General features: G+C 49.7%; 1 protein-coding gene across 5 annotated transcripts in view; it reads right to left on the bottom strand.

Moving 5' to 3' along the window:
• vps13a (vacuolar protein sorting 13 homolog A) overlaps positions 1–20590 on the bottom strand; it is a 753359-nt gene that overhangs the window by 547903 nt on the left and 184866 nt on the right. For all 5 annotated transcript variants that reach the window (XM_072516625.1, XM_072516626.1, XM_072516627.1 and 2 more), the window contains exons 21-22: positions 10549–10681; positions 10121–10238 (exon numbers count right to left, since the gene is read on the bottom strand). In XM_072516625.1, the coding sequence (XP_072372726.1) occupies positions 10121–10238; positions 10549–10681 (251 nt within the window). The remainder of the gene's footprint in view (positions 1–10120; positions 10239–10548; positions 10682–20590) is intronic.

Below are 20590 nucleotides of genomic sequence, written 5' to 3'. Positions count from 1 at the left end.
TTGTCCCTCTATGGAGCCGAAAATATGCCGATCCCCGTCCATTCGTGACCACACTCGCCACTGGGGCCCTATTCAACAGCTGCACCCATCTAACATACCCCTCTCCGAACCCAAATCTCCTCAACACCTCCCACAGATAATCCCACTCCACTCTATCAAATGCTTTCTCGGCATCCATCGCCACTACTATCTCCGTTTCACCCTCTGGTGGGGCCATCATCATTACCCCTAACAACCTCCGTATGTTCGTGTTCAGCTGTCTCCCCTTCACAAACCCAGTTTGGTCCTCATGAACCACCCCCGGGACCCATTCCTCTATTCTCATTGCCATTACCTTGGCCAAGACCTTGGCATCTACATTGAGGAGGGAGATTGGTCTGTAGGACCCGCATTGTAGCGGATCCTTTTCCTTCTTTAAAAGAAGCGATATCGTTGCTTCTGACATAGTCGGGGGCAGTTGTCCCCTTTCCTTTGCCTCGTTAAAGGTCCTCGTCAGTAGCGGGGCGAGCAAGTCCAAATATTTTCTGTAAAATTCAACTGGGAATCCGTCCGGTCCCGGAGCCTTTCCCGTCTGCATGATCCTAATTCCTTTCACCACTTCTTCTACCGTGATCTGTGCTCCCAATCCCATCCTTTCCTGCTCTTCCACCTTGGGAATTTCCAGCCGATCCAAAAACTCCATCATTCTCTCCCTCCCATCCGGGGGTTGAGCTTCATACAATTTTTTATAAAACGTCTTAAACACTTCATTCACTCTCTCCGCTCCCCGCTCCGTCTCTCCATCTTCGTCTCTCACCCCCCCTATTTCCCTCGCTGCTCCCCTTTTCCTCAATTGGTGTGCCAGCAATCTGCTCGCCTTCTCTCCATATTCATACTGTACACCCTGCGCCTTCCTCCATTGTGCCTCTGCAGTGCCTGTGGTCAGCAAGTCAAATTCCACATGCAGCCTTTGCCTTTCCCTATACAGTCCCTCCTCCGGTGCTTCCGCATACTGTCTGTCCACCCTCAAAAGTTCTTGCAACAACCGCTCCCGTTCCTTACTCTCCTGCTTCCCTTTATGTGTCCTTATTGATATCAGCTCCCCCCTAACCACCACCTTCAACGCCTCCCAGACCACTCCCACCTGAACCTCCCCATTGTCATTGAGTTCCAAGTACTTTTCAATGCATCCCCTCACCCTTAAGCACACCCCCTCATCCGCCATTAGTCCCATGTCCATTCTCCAGGGTGGACGCCCTCTTGTTTCCTCCCCTATCTCCAAGTCTACCCAGTGTGGGGCATGATCCAAAATGGCTATAGCCGTATATTCCGTTCCCCTCACCCTCGGGATCAATGCCCTACCCAACACAAAAAAGTCTATGCGTGAATAGACTTTATGGACATAGGAGAAAAACGAGAACTCCTTACTCCTAGGTCTACTGAATCTCCACGGGTCCACCCCTCCCATCTGCTCCATAAAATCCTTAAGCACCTTGGCTGCTGCCGGCCTCCTACCAGTCCTGGACTTCGACCTATCCAGCCTTGGTTCCAACACCGTGTTAAAGTCTCCCCCCATTATCAGCTTTCCGGTCTCTAGGTCTGGGATGCGTCCTAGCATTCACCTCATAAAATTGGCATCGTCCCAATTCGGGACATACACGTTTACCAACACCACCATCTCTCCCTGTAATTTGCCACTCACCATCACGTATCTGCCCCCGTTATCCGCCACTATAGTCTTTGCCTCGAACATTACCCGCTTCCCCACTAATATAGCCACCCCCCTGTTTTTCGCATCCAGCCCCGAATGGAACACCTGCCCTACCCATCCTTTGCGCAACCTAACCTGATCTATCAGTTTCAGGTGCGTTTCCTGTAACATGACCACATCTGCTTTAAGTTTCTTAAGGTGTGCGAGTACTCGTGCCCTCTTTATCGGCCCGTTAAGCCCCCTCACGTTCCACGTGATCAGCCGAGTTGGGGGGCTTCCCACCCCCCCCCCTTGCCGGTTAGCCATCATCTTTTTCCAGCTTCTCGCCCAGTTCCCACGCAGCTGTATTTCTCCCAGACGGTGCCCCCCCGCCCATCCTTTCCCGTACCCACTCCCCCCTTTCCCCAGCAGCAGCAACCCAGTAATTCCCCCCTCCCCCCCCCCCCGCTAGACCCCCCGCTAGCGTAATTACTCCCCCCATGTTGCTCCCAGAAGTCAGCAAACTCTGGCTGACCTCGGCTTCCACCCGTGATCACGGCTCGCCCCGTGCGGCGCCCCCTCCTTCCTGCTTCTCTATTCCCGCCATAATTATCATAGCGCGGGAACCAAGCCCGCGCCTCTCCCTCGGCCCCGCCTCCCATGGCCAACGCCCCATCTCCTCTCCCTCCCCACCTCCCCCCATCACCACCTGTGGGAGAAAGAAAAGTTACCATACCGCAGGATTAATCATACAATCCCTCTTCGCCCCCCCCCCACTCGTCCCACCACTTTGTCCAAACGTTCATTTTCGTAGTCCAATCATTCCAATTTTTCTTCTACAATAAAAGTCCACGCTTCATCCGCCGTCTCAAAGTAGTGGTGCCTCCCTTGATATGTGACCCACAGTCTTGCCGGTTGCAGCATTCCAAACTTTATCTTTTTTTTTGTGAAGTACCGCTTTGGCCCGATTAAAGCTCGCCCTCCTTCTCGCCACCTCCGCACTCCAATCTTGATAAACGCGGATCACCGCGTTCTCCCATTTACTACACCGAGTTTTCTTCGCCCATCTAAGGACCATTTCTCTATCCTTAAAACGGAGAAATCTCACCACTATGGCTCTGGGAGCTTCTCCTGCTCTCGATCCTCGCACCATAACTCGGTATGCTCCCTCCACCTCCAACGGACCCGTCGGGGTCTCCACTCCCATTAACGAGTGCAGCATCGTGCTCACATATGCCCCGACGTCCGCCCCGTCCACACCTTCAGGAAGGCCAAGAATCCTCAAGTTGTTCCTCCTTGCGTTATTTTCCAGTGCCTCCAACCTCTCCACAGATCGTTTCTGGTGTGCCTCCTGTATCTCCGACTTCACCACCAGGCCCTGTATATCGTTTTCATTCTCTGCTGCTTTCGCCTTCACGACCCGAAGCTCCTGCTCCTGGGTCTTTTGTTCCTCTTTCAGCCCTTCAATCGCCTGTAATATCGGGGCCAACAACTCTTTCTTCATTTCCTTTTTTATCTCCTCCACGCAGCGTTTCAAAAACTCTTGTTGTTCAGGGCCCCATATGAAACTGCCACCTTCCGACGCCATCTTGGTTTCTGCTTGCCTTCCTTGCCGTTGTTCCAAAGGATCCGCTGCAATCCGGCCACTTTCCTCTCCTTTTTCCATCCGTGTCCAGGGGGAACACCCTTCTGGTTTACCGCACGGTGTTTTCAGCCGTTAAAATTGCCGTTGGGGCTCCTATCAAGAGCCCAAAAGTCCGTTTCACAGGGAGCTGCCGAAACGTGCGACTCAGCTGGTCATCGCCGCACCCGGAAGTCATGGGGGGAGACTTTAACACGGTGTTGGATCCGGCACTGGATCGCTCCAGGTCTAGGATGGGTAGGAAGCCGGCGGCGGCTAGTGTTGAGGGGATTTATGGACCAAATGGGAGGGGTGGATCCTTCGAGATTTGCAAGGCCGGGGGCTAGGGAATTTTCATTCTTCTCACATGTCCATAAGGCTTATTCTCGAATTGACTTTTTCATTTTGAGTAGGGCGCTGATAGCGAGAGTAGAGGATACCGAGTATTCGGCAATAGCCATTTCGGACCACGCCCCGCATTGACTTGGAGATGGGGGAGGAGAGGGACCAGCAGCCGCTGTGGCGCTTGGAGGTGGGGCTGTTGGCGGACGAGGAGGTGAGCGAGCGGGTCCGAGGAAGTATAGAGAGGTACTTGGAGACCAACGACAACGGGGAGGTCCGAGTGGGGATGGTATGGGAGGCACTGAAGGCGGTGGTGAGGGGAGAGCTGATCTCCATCAGGGCCCACAAGGAGCGGAGGGAGAGGGAGAGGCTGGTGGGGGAGATGGTGAGGGTAGACAGGAGGTATGAGGAAGAACCTGAGGAAGGATTGTTGAGGAAGAGGCGCAGCCTCCAGGCCGAATTCGACCTGGTGACCACCAGGAAGGCGGAGGTGCAGTGGAGGAAGGCCCAGGGGGCAGTCTACGAGTATGGGGAAAAGGCAAGCCGGATGCTGGGGCATCAGCTTCGGAAGCGGGACGTAGCTAGGGAGATCGGGGGAGTTAGGGACAGGGGAGGGAGCGTGGTGCGGAGTGGGGTTGGCATCAATGGGGTCTAAAGGGACTTCTCCGAGGAATTGTACCGATCTGAGCCCCCACGGGAGGAGGGAGGGATGGGCCGTTTCCTGGACCAATTGAGGTTTCCAAAGGTGGAAGAGGGACTGGTGGCAGGACTGGGGGCCCCGATTGGGCTGGAGGAGCCGATCAAAGGGATAGGAAGCATGCAGGCGGGGAAGGCACCGGGGCCGGACGGTTTCCCGGTCGAGTTCTAGAAAAAATATTTGGACCTGTTGGGCCCGCTGTTAGTTAGGACCTTCAATGAGGCAAGGGAGGGGGGGGCTTTACCCCTGACGATGTCCCGGGCACTGATCTCCTTGATCCTGAAGCGGGACAAGGATCCCCTGCAGTGTGGGTCTTACAGACCGATTTTGTTGCTAAATGTAGATGCCAAGGTGCTGGCGAAGGTCTTAGCCATGAGGATTGAGGATTATGTGCCGCAGATCAACCATGAAGACCAGACGAGGTTTGTGAAGGGGAGACAGTTGAACGCGAATGTGCGGAGGCATTTGAACGTTATCATGATGCCGGCGAGGGAGGGGGAGGCGGAGATAGTGGTGGCGATGGACGCTGAGAAAGCCTTCGATAGGGTAGCGTGGGGGTACCTGTGGGAGGTGCTGAAGAGGTTCGGGTTTGGGGAGGGGTTTGTCAGGTGGGTTAGGCTGTTGTATGAGGTCCCGATGGCGAGTGTGGCCACAAATAGGAGGAGGTCCGAGTACTTTCGGTTGCACCGAGGGACGAGACAGGGGTGTCCCCTGTCCCCCCTGCTCTTCGCACTGGCGATTGAACCCCTGGCTATGGCACTGAGAGAGTCGAGAAACTGGAGGGAGTTGGTGCGGGGTGGGGAGGAGCATAGGGTGTCGCTTTATGCGGACGACCTGCTGCTGTATGTGGCGGACCCGGTGGGAGGAATGCCAGAGGTAATGAGGATGCTTAGGGAATTCGGGGACTTTTCGGGGTATAAGCTCAATATGGGGAAGAACGAGCTGTTTGTAGTTCAGCTCGGGGACCAGGAGAGAGGGATTGGCGAGCTCCCACTAAAAAGGGCGGAGTGGAGTTTCAGATATTTGGGGGTCCAGGTGGCCAGGAGCTGGGGGGCCCTGCATAGGCTTAACTTTACAAGGCTGGTGGAGCAAATGGAGGAGGAGTTCAAGAGGTGAGACGTGTTGCCGCTGTCCCTGGCGGGTAGGGTGCAGTCAATCAAAATGACGGTGCTCCCAAGGTTTTTGTTCCTGTTCCAGTGCCTCCCCGTGTTTATCCTGAAGGCTTTTTTCAGGCGGGTTAACAGGAGTATAATGGGGTTTGTGTGGGCACGAGGGACTCCGAGGGCGAGAAGGGTGTTCCTGGAGCGGTGTAGAGATAGGGGGGGGCTGGCGCTGCCCAACCTCTGTGGGTACTACTGGGCCGCCAATGCGACAATGGTGCGCAAGTGGGTGATGGAGGGGGAGGGGGCTGCATGGAAGAGGCTGGAGACGGCGTCCCGTGTGTGTACGAGTCTGGGGGCGCTGGCAACGGTGCCGCTGCCGCTCCCTCCAAGGAGGTATACCACGAGCCCGGTGGTGGCGGCCCTCAAAATTTGGGGGCAGTGGAGGCGGCATAGGGGGGAAGTTAGGGCCTCAGCGTGGACCCCATTACGGGGGAACCATCGGTTCGCCCCAGGAAGAACAGGTGGAGGGTTTTCGGGGTGGCACAGGGCAGGCATACGAAAGTTGGGGGACCTGTTTGTGGACGGGAAGTTCGCGAGCTTGGGTGAGCTGGAGGAGAAGTACGGGCTCCCCCCCGGGGAACACCTTCAGGTACTTACAGGTAAGGGCGTTTGCCAGACGGCAGGTGGTGGAATTCCCACGGCTACTGCCACACACAGTACAGGACAGGGTGCTCTCGGGGGGGTGGGTGGGAGTGGGGAAGATCTCGGAAACTTACCAGGTGATGCAGGAGGAGGAGGAGGCCTCGGTGGTGGAGTTGAAAGGTAAGTGGGAGGAGGAGTTGGGAGAGGAGATCGAAGAGGGGACGTGGGCAGATGCCCTAGGGAGGGTGAACTCTTCCTCTTCATGCGCGAGGCTCAGCCTCATACAGTTTAAGGTGCTGCACAGGGCACACATGACCGGGACAAGGATGAGCAGGTTCTTTGGGGGTGAGGACAGGTGTGTTAGGTGCTCAGGGAGCCCAGCAAATCACACCCATATGTTCTGGGCATGCCCAGCGCTGGAGGAATTTTGGAAGGGCATAGCGAGGACGGTGTTGAGGGTGGTAGGATCCAGGGTCAAACCGGGCTGGGGGCTCGCAATATTTGGGGTGGCAGGGGAGCCGGGAATGCAGGAGGTGAAAGAGGCCGGAATTCTGGCCTTTGCGTCCCTGGTAGCCCGGCGAAGGATTCTCCTTCAGTGGAAAGATACGAGGCCCCCAAGCATGGAATCCTGGATCAGCGATATGGCAGGGTTCATCAAACTGGAGGGTGAAATTCGCCTTGAGCGGGTCGGTACAAGGGTTCTTTAGGCGGTGGCAACCGTTCGTAGACTTTCTGGCAGAACGATAGACATTGGTCAATGGCAGCAGCAGCTCGGGGGGGTTTACTTTATTTTTGTTTATGTTATTTACACTGGAAGGGTCTGAGGGGGTGTATACACCTGTTGTCTTAAGTCGGGGTGTTAATGTTAATTTATTATTTAGGTCCGGGGGGGGGGGGGGGTTGCTTTTTTAGATTGTGTTTTGTACTTAACCCTATTGGGTTCTTTTTTCTTTCTCATTTTGTTATTGATATTTTATGAAAACCTTTAATAAAAATTTTTTTTTTAAAAAAAAGAACACCAAATAATCATCATACGGCATCTGTGAGCAATGAACTTGGTGTGTAGATAAGGCTCCTGACATGAAGGGCAGTGGATGCCCATTGTCTGCACATTCCAGGAAGATGACGACGACAAGCAGTGGGGACAATTTATAGATCCTCACAGAGCTATGTGAATTCTGACTTTTGCCTGGCTGATGGCATTTTTTTTTTCAATGATCCAAGTCACATCATGGAGATGTCGCGGGAAAGGTTTAACTTCTCTTAATCCAATGCCATCCTTTATGAGTTGAACCCTTCAGGAACCAAGTGCCATTGAGGCAGAAGCTGACGAGTTAGGGGAGGGTTGGGGGAGGGCGGGGGGGGGGGCAGCTACATCTCAAGTTACAGAGCACAGGGAAAATGATGGCATTCTGACGCTAACTCTGATGCGATCAGGCATGACTGATGCATCCAGTGACTGCCAAGGTGTGCCATCAATGTGCGGAGATGTTTTCACACAGCACAGGGAGAAGGACTGAGACACCTGCCTTTATTTTGTGCAGGAACCAAGCTTTCACTTCAGACGGAGTGGAATACTGCTCATGAAAACCAGAAGACAGACAAGATGAAATTGTTGCGAGTTTATTTACACTGGCTAACATTATGTACAAGCGATTAACACCCAGATACATGCTATGCAACAGCAGCTTCATGACCTTTCTAACACTACCACTATGTCTTGATACATTCCCAACATACACAGCAGAGGTGAAGACAGCCTCTAACGATGATACCCTGTTGTCTGTGATGACTTTGGAGATGCATGCTCTGGAGGGCCAGTACCAGCTGGGGTCGAGGAGAGCTTGGCTTGCTTTCAGAGTCCTGCTGTGTGGGAGTGCCATCCTCCTTAGCCTGCAGAGTTGGAACTGAATGGGTCATAGAAAGAGGGAATTCGGAGGGCTGGATGCTTCTGGAGTCTCACGAGTGGATGGTCCCATGTGTGCACCTGCTGATCCTCTTCCCTACAGGTAACCTGCCTGACTCTTTGAGAGGAGGGGAAGTTTGAGTGGGCTAGCGATGTTCCACCCTCCTCTCATGTCGACACTGATGGATGTCTGCAAGTGTCTCAGTTATGAGATGCAGCTCCTATAGCTATGCAGGATCAAGATTTCCACAGCAGCCACCACCCTACCAGTGTTGACCCTTGTGTGTTGGCATGATGGTGCTATCACCTTAGTCTGATGGCAGATAAACTCCTACAACGTGCCTTGCAATCCAAGGAGTGCACCAGACATACCTTCTCGATTTTTCCCAAGCTGATCTTTGCAGCTCCAGTAACCGAGTCATGACCAAGTCGAGGGGCTCCTTGTCTGACTCTGATTCAGCAATGCTCCGAGTGCTGGAATCCTGGGATGTCCCTGCCGCTGCCTGCTATGGATCAAACAGTGTGATGATCACTAGATTGTGACCCTTAGATTAATTTTGAATCTAGGTCCCATCAAGGTTTGTCCTTGCATTGGTGGAGGTTGTGGGTGAGCTTTGTGACAGGTCTTCAATGTTGGTGTCCCCAGATTCCGCCTCCATGGTGTCCTCTGGGCTGGAGTGAAGGATGGGCTCGTGGACCTCTCTCGGCAGCCTCCCAGACGTGGATGCAAAAGGAGAGATAATAAGTGCATGGTGGGTGCCTGTGACAGAAGCAAAATCATTCACAGCATGCTTGTCTGGAGGATGTTACAGTGCTGGATCCTCACATGATTGAGTGTCGCTGGCCTAACTGGATCGTCCACATTCTTGCTGGCAAGCTGAAATCTATTTTCAAAAACTGGCAGGACCCTGACTTCAGCCATTCCTCCACCAATCCAAAACAGATTCCTTTTGTTGTGTGCCAGCTTGGTCTGCACGAAGACAGGTGGAGAGAAACGTAAGGACACCTGCCAGCTCAGATAAGAATGCTTGGCATGTGTAGGTGGTGATTAGTGCAAGGACGGGATTCGGACACAATCCGCAGAACAGGTGAAGGTGTGTGAGAGAACATGAGTGGTGATACCCCACGAGTTGGCAGTGAATGAGACCCCTTTGGATGTGTGATAGGTTTGAGTGAGAGAGTGGAGAGTGATGAGAATAATGACTTAACATGACAAAACAGAAGGGATCATTCATCCACTTTTGGCACTGGGTGGCGGTCTTCCCCTCTTTTGGAGTGCATTAGCACTGACCACCACTACCACCACCTCTCATGCTGGATTAGTGACCTTTCTTGCTATTCTTCGCCTTGGCTGGGGATACAGGACATCTTAGCAAGCCCTCCACTGTTGAGACCAGAGGGAGGTGTCACTAAATTTGGGGCCAGCATGTTCCCCAGCTTTGGCAGCCATCAGTTCCCAACAGCTTCCTATCCCTTGGAGAGGGCTAGCTCTGTGCAGAGACAGGCTTTAAATAGGACACCCAGATTGCTGAAGCTCTGGGGTCATGGTGGGGCGGATGAATCAGAGGCATCCCGCCACTGATCCAACATCAAACTGTGCCTCTTTTTTTTTTTAAAAACAATTTTGCAAATGATACAGAGCAAAACGGCGCCATTGCCGTCGGCAGGTCAACTGCAGATTTCCCTGCCCAATATCAGACTTTGCCAGTTTAAGGGACAATTCCACCCTAATCATTTTCTTGGAGACACTGATTTGGAAACCAGAGTTTTTAGTAGCAATTGAGAATTTGGTGTTTTGGAAAAATTGGTGTGTGTCTTTATCATTAAATATTGAACTGGTCAAGCACATTCAACTTAGCCTTGATTTGTAGCAGAGAGATATTCATTTTGAGGAAATTGAACCATCGGGTGGAATATCACCTTTGCAAAGTTTTTGCTGTCAAATTTCTGTAAATGAATACCGATTATTAACAATAATTGTCTTATTCAACAGGTCAGACAATGCAGTAATGTGCAACTATGATCAATTTTCACTTTTATTCCACTAAGTTAGCATTGCATCATTCCTAAATGTTTTATTTTAACACATTTGCAACATTTACCGCTCAGCTTTTGCCCATCTAATTACACGCATACATACTTGGGCATTCTTGGATCAGAGACAACCATTGCTCTGGATAAATCGAGCTTTAAATCCATAGGTTGCAAGATGTGCTGAGATGATACCTTTGTTTTGCGAGCTGTTTTCCAATCATCATCTAAATCAAAACACCACAGGCTAGTAAAGCTAATCTGATAACCTTTGTAATAATTACATGATACAGGAAAAACCTTTTCCACACCAAGACCAAAACTACAAGCATTTCCTTTAATGAATAGATAGTAACCACTGTTTGGCTTATAATCAATAAAATCTATACTTATTGACTATTACAGTCAATTTTCAATCACTCAAAATACCAGGTTTTAAAAGCAAAAAATATTTAATAAATAATATTCATTAACAAAAAGATAATTAAGTGCCGAGTAATGGCTTTAAAGGTTTTAAATATTTAAGTGAATACATACGTGGTTTAGCATAGAGTAGTTGAACACTACTCAGTTGTATATCAAAGCAATCGTAGGCTCTGTCCATGATGTCTTCCAAAGTGCTTTCTCCAGCAGTAATTTGTGGTAGACGTGCACGGCTTTTACTGGCCATCTTAAAGATTTCAAAAAATGATTAGAAAATATTTAAAGGTGGCCAAGTTAAGAATTTTGCTCTTCTTGCACATAAGGGCAAAATACATCCTGACAACAATGTTGACCACAAAGTTTAAGACGGACTCATACACAAGTTAAACAAAGTAGTTCATTCTGTCAATGTTTTTGGAGTTATGGAAAAACAGTTTTTAAAATCATTTACTTCTAAAAACAATTGCTTGCCCAACCAACAATAAATAGGCAAGAAAGTGCATTTATTGGCATTCCTTTTGGTAGTGATACATGTGCTCCAAGTGATTCAAAAACATCTACAAGACAAGCAAAGAGTTGTGTGGAAATAGCACCAAATGTCATACTGATGAAGGCATCAGTGCTTCAGTGAGAACATCTCACTGCAATTTGCCTATGCTGCATCTCAGAGCTGGGTAAGAACTATATTGCCAGTGTCCGTGAAGGTGACCGTACCAATGAATCTTTAATGTTCTTGGGTCCATCTAGTCTGTAGCTGGAGAGACTTGCAACATCTCAAATTTCCTTCCTGTGTTTCACAAGGGATGGCACAGAGGCTCTCAATTCAAAGAGCCAATTACATTTTGCTCTCTTGACAGAGACGAACAGGATGATCGAACAATTGCATCTTATTTACTGGTTGATGTCTACTGGCATTTGGTAAAATGGTACACAAGACCATAATATATCGGAGCAAAATTAGGCCATTCGGCCCATTGGATCCGCTCCGCCATTCTTATCCCCATTCACCTGCTTCATCCCCATAATCCCTGATCCCCAGTTGCACCCTGACATAGGTGCACTCATAGACTTGCCGCTTGGAATACATGGCGGCCATGGAGTGAGTGGTCGCACACAGGGCAGCTCCAGTTCAAAGGTGTTGATTTGAGCTCTTTTTACCCCAAAACAGGGGAATTTTGGCAGGAAAATGTAGCTGAAGCTGTGGCAAACTCCCCCCGGGAGTGTTATGTCTGCTGGTTATCAGACCCGGCAAAAAAAGGTTAAAGAACTGGCCAAGGAACTAGAAGAGACTGGCACAGCAACAATTGGAAAGATGGCAGAGGGGGCAGTGTTTTTTTAAAACATTTTTTTATTCTCCTCCTTTTGCACATTTTCTCCCAAATTTACGCCCAACAATTAACAATAATCAGTAACGAATGTAATGTCAATAACAATCCCATCCTCCCACCAAACCCCCAAACATTAGCCCGCATGTTAACATAAACAAATGACAAAAAGGAATCACCCATAGTCACCATTAACACACACAGTCCCCCTCACCCCAACCCTGCCAGCATCCCCCCAATGTTCGATGTAATCCAATTCTCGAAAGTGCATAATGAATAACGCCCATGAATTGTAGAACCCCTCCATCCTTCCCTTCAGTTCAAATTTGACCTTTTCAAGCGTCAAGAATTCTAGCAGGTCACTCCCTCCACGCCAGGACACAGGGTGGAGAGGTTGATCTCTACCCTAACAGGATCCGCCTTCGGGCGATCAACGAGGCGAAGGCTACAACATCTGCCTCCGTGCCCATTTCCAACCCGGCTGGTCCAACACCCCGAATATGACCTCCCGAGGGCCCGGGTCCAGTTTCCGTGCACCACTTTAGAGATTACACTAAACACCTCGTTCCAGTAATCCTCCAGCTTTGGACAGAACCAAAACATATGAACGTGGTTTGCGGGGCGCCCCCCACAACGTTCACATACATCTTCTACCCCCTCAAAGAGCAGGCTCATCCTCGCCCTTGTAAGGTGCTCTATACACCACCTTCAGCTGTATCAGCCCCAACCTCGTACACGAGGTGGAGGCGTTCACCCTCCAGAGCACCTCACACCAGAACCTGTGTGGAGAACAGAGCACCTCACACCAGAACCTGTGGTCCGTGTGGAGTCTGCACGTTCTCCCTGTGTGTGCGTCGGTTTCCTCCCACCGTCCAAAGACGTGCAGGTTAGGTGGATTGGCCATGATAAATTGCCCTTAGTGACCAAAACGATTAGGAGGGGTTAGTGGGTTACGGGGATAGGGTGGAAGTGAGGGCTTAAGAGGGTCGGTGCAGACTCAATTGGCCGATTGGCCTCCTTCTGCACTGTATGTTCTATGTAACCCCTCCTCCATACCCTCTCCCAACTCTTCCTCCCACTTTGCTTTGATTCCTTCTAGCGGCGCCTTCTCCTCCACCAAAATAGCCCCATAAACCGCCGATACTATCAGCTTCTCCAGTCCCCGTCTTCCGCACCTCCTCCAGCAATATGGAAGCCGGCTCTACTGGGAAGCTCTGCATCTCCTTTTTGGCAAAGTCTCAAACCTGCATGTATCTAAATATTTCTCCCTGCTCCAGCCCATACTTCACTCCCAGCTCCTTCAGTCCCGCAAAACGACCCCCAAGAAACAAATCTTTTAGTGTCCTAATTCCTTTCTCCTCCCATCTCCCATTCCCACTTCCCTGGCTCAAATCTATGGTAGAGGGGGCAGGGTAGTCACATGCTGGAAAATCCTAGATGGAGCAGTTGATGACGTTCAGACATGAGTTCCACCAGCAATGAATGGAGATGCAGGAAGATCAATCGAAGGCCATCGAGGAAGGGGTAGCAACCTCGAAAGGCTCAATGGAGAGAGTTGAGAAGTGCTTGGAGGTACAGGGGTCGCACATCTGGGAGATGGAGAGGGTGATATCTGACCACAGTGATCGGGTGGTGACACTGGAGGCAGGGGTGGGGCTCCTGGGGAACCTTTGCAAGTCGCAAAGGGCAAAGGTAGAGGAGAAGGACAATAGATCTAGAAGGCAGATCCTGCATATCGTTGGCCTGCCTGAAGGTGTGGAAGGCCTGAATGCTACGAGATACATCTCAAGGATGCTGGCGGGGCTGGGGGCGGAGCGGGTGTTGGACAAGGCCACAAGAGGTGGATAGAGCACATAGGTCTCCAAGGTAGAAGTCAAGAGCGGGGGAGCTGTCGCGGGCGATGATTGTGAGGCTCCACAAGTTTGTGGAGAAGAAGTTCCTGCGGTGGACCAGGGAGAAGCTGAATTACAAATGGAAGGGGAAAAAGGTCCAAATATATCAGGACATTGGAGCAGCGCTGGCGAAAAGGCATGCTGGGTTCAACAGGGCCAAGACGGCTCTTTAGCAAAGGCAGATCAAGTTTGGGGTGCTGTACCCGGCGAAACCCGACTTTTCAAAACCCAAGAGGAGGCCAATGTCTTTATTACAGATCATAAACTGGGGGAGAACTGAACGTTGAAACGAGACGGAGGAGTTGGAACAATGGAGTTCGGAAGATGCAGGCAGTGTGGGGGCTGGAGGGTTTTTCTTTTCGATGGGACGATTTTATTGTCGCAATTATTTGTTCAGGGGCAATAAGTTTATAAGGGGAACTGTCGTCGTCCCCCCTGTCCCACCACCTGTGGTGGCGTTTATTTTTTGGAGGAGGTGACCTGTGGCTTTGGATATGTCTTTTGATTGAGTGGGGGAGGGGAAAGCCCACAGGGAGTCGTTTGCACAGACCATGGAGGAAACGCTGGGAGGAGGGGTAGGGGGTAGTTAGGAGGAGTCTTTGGACAGAAGCTGCCACGCTGACAGGTAATGCTGATGACCGAAGTGAGGTGGGGGAGGTGACTCTGGGTAGTTGTCCGGGAAGGGAGGAGGGGATTGCAGGGTTGCAGGAGGAGTGGGTCATGGTTGAAGATGGGGGCCATCTTGGATGAAATAGGTGAAATTAAAGAGGATAGCATCGGTAAGGGAGGATGATGAGCAGTAGAGGGGAATGGAGGTGCAAGCCTCCGGCAAGAATCAGAACATGAAGTTAATCATAGCATAAGGAACTCAAAAATGGACTGAGGAGAGATAGAAGGGGGCATGAAAAAGACCTGGCGGGAAGGATTAGGGGAAACCCCAAGGCGTTCTACACTTATGTGAGAAATAAGAGGATGATCAGAGTGAGAGTAGGGCCGATCAGGGATAGTGGAGGGAACTAGTGCCTAGAGTCCGAAGAGATGGGGGAGGCCCTAAATGAATCTTTTGCTTCAGTATTCACTTGAGAGAGGGGTCTTGTTGCTCATGAGAACCGTGTGAACCAGGTTAATAGACTCGAACAGGAGGATGTGCCGGAAACTTTCAAAAGCATCAGAATCGATAAGTCCCCTGGGCCTGATGGGATATACTCAAGGTTACTACGGGAAGCGAGGGAGGAGATTGCTGCACCGTTGGCGATGATCTTTGCATCCTCACTCTCCATTGGAGTAGTACCGGATGTTTGGAGGGAGGCAAATGTTGTTCCCCTGTTCAAGAAAGGGAAATCCCTGGTAATTACAGACCCATCAGTCTTACTTCTGTGGTGAGCAAAATATTGGAAAGGATTCTGAGAGATAGGATTTATGATTATTTAGAAAAACATAGTTTAATTAAAGATAGTTAGTATGGCTTTGTGAAGGGCAGGTCATGCCCCACAAGCCTCATTGAATTCTTTGAGGATGTGACGAGACACATTGATGATGGTCGGGCAGTGGATGTGGTGTATATGGATTTCAGTAAGGCATTTGATAAGGTTCCCCATGATAGGCTCATTCAGAAGGTTAGGGGGCATGGGATACAGGGAAATTTGGCTGACTGAATTGGCAGGCCGAAAGAAGACAGTGAGTGGTAGTGGATGGAAAGTATTCCGCCTGGAGGTCGGTGACCAGTGGTGTCCCGCAAGGATCTGTTCTGGGAGCTCTGCTCTTTGTGTTTTTTTTACAAATGACTTGGATGAGGAAGTGGAAGGGTGGGTTAGTAAGTTTGCTGGTGACACAAAAGTTGGGGGAGTTGTAGATAGTGTGGAGGGTTGTTGCAGGTTACAACAGGACATAGACAGGATGCACAGCTGGGCTGAGAAGTTGCAGATGGAGTTCAACCTGTGTGAAGTGATTCATTTTGGAAGGTCAAATTTGAATGCCGAATACAGGGTTAAAGACAGTATTCTTGGAAGTGTGCAGGAACAGAGGGATCTTGGGGTCCACGTACATAGATCCCTCAAAGTTGCCACCCAGGTTGTTAGGGTTGTTAAGAAGGCATGTGGTGTGTTGGCTTTCATTAACAGGGGGATTGAGTTTAAGAGCTGTGAGGTTTTGCTGCAGCTTTATAAAACCCTAGTTAGACCACACTTGGAATATTGTGTCCAGTTCTGGTCCGCTCATTATCGGAAGGATGTGGATGCTTTGGAGAGAGTACAGAGGAGATTTACCAGGATGCTGCCTGGACTGGAGGACATGTCTTCTGAAGAAAGGTTGAGGGAGCTAGGGCTTTTCTCACTGGAGCGAAGAAGGCAGAGAGGTGACTTGATAGAGGTGTACAAGGTGATGGGAGGCATGGATAGAGTGGATAGCCAGAGACTTTTCCCCAGGGTGAAAATGGCTGTCACGAGGGGACATCATTTTAAGGTGCTTGGAGGAAGGTATGGGGCGATGTCAAAGGTAGGTTCGTTACATAGAGAGTGGTGGGTGTGTGGAATGCACTGCCACAGAGGTGGTGGAGTCAGTCATTAGGGACATTTAAGCGACTCTTAGACAGGCACATGGACAGCAGTAAATTGTAGGGGTGTAGGTTAGGTTGATCTTAGATTAGGATAAATGGTTGGCACAACATCATGGGCTGAAGGGCCTGTACTGTGCTGTACTGTTCTATGTTCTATGAAATGTATGGGGGCTGAACGGGCCGGTAAATATCTTGGGTATTTGCGTACTTGCAGAGCTTGAAGATGGCCCCTGCAGGGGGTGGCCTTCCTGCAGGAGACGTACCTTTGGGTGAAGGATCAGGTCAGGTCAGGTTGAGAAAGGGATGGGTGGATCAGGTATTTCACTCGTGGTTTGATTCAAAGTCGCGAGGAATTCAATTCCGTGCCAGAGCCGAGGTGGACAGGCTGAGCTCCTCATCCAGGCATTTTCAAAGCGGTGGTCGCCACCCGTGGGTGTGCCACGGGCAGGTTTAAAAAGGGTCGGGGCACACTCTGAAATTAACATAGGTATCCCAACTACTGGGTAAGATCAGAATGGCAAACAAAAAAAGTTCTTCAAAAATTGATTTTATGAGGGGTTTACAGGAGAATGCATGGCCCAGGAGTGAGAAGTAAAGTGGACTGGCAGACTGATGGACATCCTAACAGCAAGCCAGATGGTTAGCTGAAATTTGGAACATCACACGGCCAAGGTGGCAGCCGCATAACGGGCCAGCAGATCATCACCAATCAATCCGACCCTCTCTCTGAACTGAAATCTTTCAATGAATTAAACTTAAATTGAGTAGCTTTTCAGGTTAATTCACCAAGAGATTCAGTTCTCATTTCTGATGAGGACTTGTCGATTGAGGTAGTATGGGCTGAGGTTAGAAACAGGAAAGGAGAGGTCACCCTGTTAGGGGATTTCTACAGGCCTCCGAAAAGTTCCAGAGATGTAGAGGAAAGGATTGCAAAGATGATTCTGGATAGGAGCGAAAGCAACAGGGTAGTTGTTATGGGGGACTTTAACTTTCCAAATATTGACTGGAAACGCTATAGTTCGAGTACTTTAGATGGGTCCGTTTTTGTCCAATGTGTGCAGGAGGGTTTCCTGACACAGTATGTAGATAGGCCAACGAGAGGCGAGGCCGTATTGGATTTGGTACTGGGTAATGAACCAGGACAGGTGTTAGATTTGGAGGTAGGTGAGCACTTTGGTGATAGTGACCACAATTCGATTACGTTTACTTTAGTGATGGAAAGGGATAGGTATATACCGCAGGGCAAGAGTTATATCTGGGGGAACGGCAATTATGATGCGATGAGGCAAGACTTAGGTTGCATCAGATGGAGAGGAAAAGTGTAGGGGATGGGCACAATGGAAATGTGGAGCTTGTTCAAGGAACAGCTACTGCGTGTCCTTGATGAGTATGTACCTGTCAGGCAGGGAGGAAGTGGTCGAGCAAGGGAACCGTGGTTTACTAAGGCAGTCGAAACACTTATCAAGAGGAAGAAGGAGGCTTATGTAAAGATGAGACATGAAGGTTCAGTAAGGGCGCTCGAGAGTTACAAGTTTGCTAGGAAGGACCTAAAGAGAGAGCTAAGAAGAGCCAGGAGGGGGCATGAGAAGTCTTTGGCAGATAGGATCAAGGATAACCCTAAACCTTTCTGTAGATATGTCAGGAATAAAAGAATGACTAGGGTAAGAGTAGGGCCAGTCAAGGACAGTAGTGGGAAGTTGTGCTTGGTGTCCGAGGAGATAGGAGAGGTGTTAAATGAATATTTTTCGTCAGCATTCACACAGGAAAAAGACAATGTTGTCGAGGAGAATACTGAGATTCAGGCTACTAGACTAGAAGGGCTTGAGGTTCATAAGGAGGAGGTGTTAACAATTCTGGAAAGGGTGAAAATAGATAAGTCCCCTGGGCCGGAAGGGATTTATCCTAGGATTCTCGGGGAAGCTAGGGAGGAGATTGCTGAGCCTTTGGCTTTGATCTTTAAGTCATCTTTGTATAGGAATAGTGCCAGAAGACTGGAGGATAGCAAATGTTGTCCCCTTGTTCAAGAAGGGGAGTAGAGACAACCCCGGTAACTATAGACCAGTGAGCCTTACTTCTGTTGTGGGCAAAATCTTGGAAAGGTTTATAAGAGATAGGGTGTATAATCATCTGGAAAGGAATAATTTGATTAGACATAGTCAACACGGTTTCGTGAAGGGTAGGTCGTGCCTCACAAACCTTATTAAGTTCTTTGAGAAGGTGACCAAACAGGTGGATGAGGGTAAAGCAGTTGATGTGGTGTATATGGATTTTAGTAAAGCGTTTGATAAGGTTCCCCACGGTAGGCTAGTGCAGAAAATACTGCAGCAACTGAATGGGATTCAGGGAGATTTAGCAGTTTGGATCAGAAATTGGCTAGCTGGAAGAAGACAAAGGGTGGTGGTTGATGGGAAGTGTTCAGACTGGAGTCCAGTTACTAGTGGTGTATCACAAGGATCTGTTTTGGGGCCACTGCTGTTTGTCATTTTTATAAATGACCTGGAGGAGGGCGTAGAAGGATGGGTGAGTAAATTTGCAGATTACACTAAAGTCGGTGGAGTTGTGGACAGTGCGGAAGGATGTTACAAGTTACAGAGGGACATAGATAAGCTGCAGCGCTGGGCTGAGAGGTGGCAAATGGAGTTTAATGCAGAAAAGTGTGAGGTGATTCATTTTGGAAGGAATAACAGGAAGACAGAGTACTGGGCTAATGGTAAGATTCTTGGCAGTGTGGATGAGCAGAGAGATCTCGGTGTCCGTGTACATAGATCCCTGAAGGTTGCCACTCAGGTTGAGAGGGTTGTTAAGAAGGCGAACGGTGTGTTAGCTTTTATTGGTAGAGGGATTGTGTTTCAGAGCCATGAGGTTATGTTGCAGCTGTACAAAACTCTGGTGCGGCCGCATTTGGAGTATTGCGTGCAATTCTGGTCGCCGCATTATAGGAAGAATGTGGAAGCATTGGAAAGGGTGCAGAGGAGATTTACCAGAATGTTGCCTGGTATGGAGGGAAGATCTTATGCGGAAAGGCTGAGGGACTTGAGGCTGTTTTCGTTAGAGAGAAGAAGGTTAAGAGGTGACTTAATTGAGGCATACAAGATGATCAGAGGATTGGATAGGGTGGACAGTGAGAGCCTGTTTCCTCGGATGGTGATGTCTAGCACGAGGGGACATAGCTTTAAATTGAGGGGAGATAGATATAAGACAGATGTCAGAGGTAGGTTCTTTACTCAGACAATAGTAAGGGTGTGGAATGCCCTGCCTGCAACAGTAGTGGACTCGCCAACACTAAGAGTATTCAAATGGTCATTGGATAGACATATGGACGATAAGAGAATAGTGTAGATGGGCTTTAGAGTGGTTTCACACGTCGGCGCAACATCGAGGGCCGAAGGGCCTGTACTGCGCTGTAATGTTCTATGTTCTATGTTCCATGACCGCAACCCTGCAAACCATCTGCTTACACACTCTCTCTCTTGGTCCTCTCGTTGGAAGGATCTTTTGGGAAGCCAAGCACCAGGTTGGAGATTTTACGCATCCGTTTAAAATTTGTGAGGGACAATAGGGTTTGGAGAAAACTGTCTTCTTTCTTTCTGGGTCTGGGTGTCAATCCTCACCCGCAGCAAAAGTCACTAAAATTTGAATTATATATTGAAAAAGTTAAACAGTACAATAAGGACCAGATTAAACCTGGCACAGAACAATCACACTCGGACTCTTTCACAACAGTTACAAACATTGACATCAACCTCGTGGCTCTCCTCCACACTTTGATTATATCTCTACTTTCGAGAGTTATGTAGTTCTACAACACAGAACACAGAGACCCTTCGGCCCATCAGTGGTGTGCCGGCCATCAAGTGGACCCGAAGATCAGCCAGTTGGCAAAAGTGGGTGAGGGAAAAAAAGTTTGAAAAACATTGCCCTCGTCAATGGGAAGGCTGAGGATGGTGAAGGAGGTGGGCGGGTTTATGGAAAGGATGGTATGGTGGACCCGTGGAGTTTTAAGAACCTGGGAGAGAGGGATTACTCCTTCTCGCACGTGTACAAAGTATACTCCACAATTGATTTTTTTTATGGTGAGCCGAGAGGTGTTAGCGGGGGTAGTGGGGCGCAGAGTACGCAGGAATCATGATTTCTGACCACGCACTCAACTGGCTGGAGGCGCGGCTCAGCTCGAGGCAAAAACAGAGGCTGGGCTAGACTCGGGCTTTTAGTGGCCAGGGGGTTCTGCGATAAGGTGATTAAGGACTACGTGGTGCTGAACCAAAGGGGGGGGGGTAATCGGCGGCCACATTCTGGGAGGCATTGAAGGCGGTGGTTCGGGGGCAGATTATCTTGTTCAAGATGCACAGAGATAGTAGTATGGACGATTATTGGATGAAATAGTC

The sequence above is a fragment of the Scyliorhinus torazame genome, chromosome 9 (assembly GCF_047496885.1).
Source record: "Scyliorhinus torazame isolate Kashiwa2021f chromosome 9, sScyTor2.1, whole genome shotgun sequence".
Lineage (NCBI taxonomy): Eukaryota > Metazoa > Chordata > Chondrichthyes > Carcharhiniformes > Scyliorhinidae > Scyliorhinus > Scyliorhinus torazame.
This window is presented reverse-complemented; position numbering and strand designations above follow the sequence as displayed.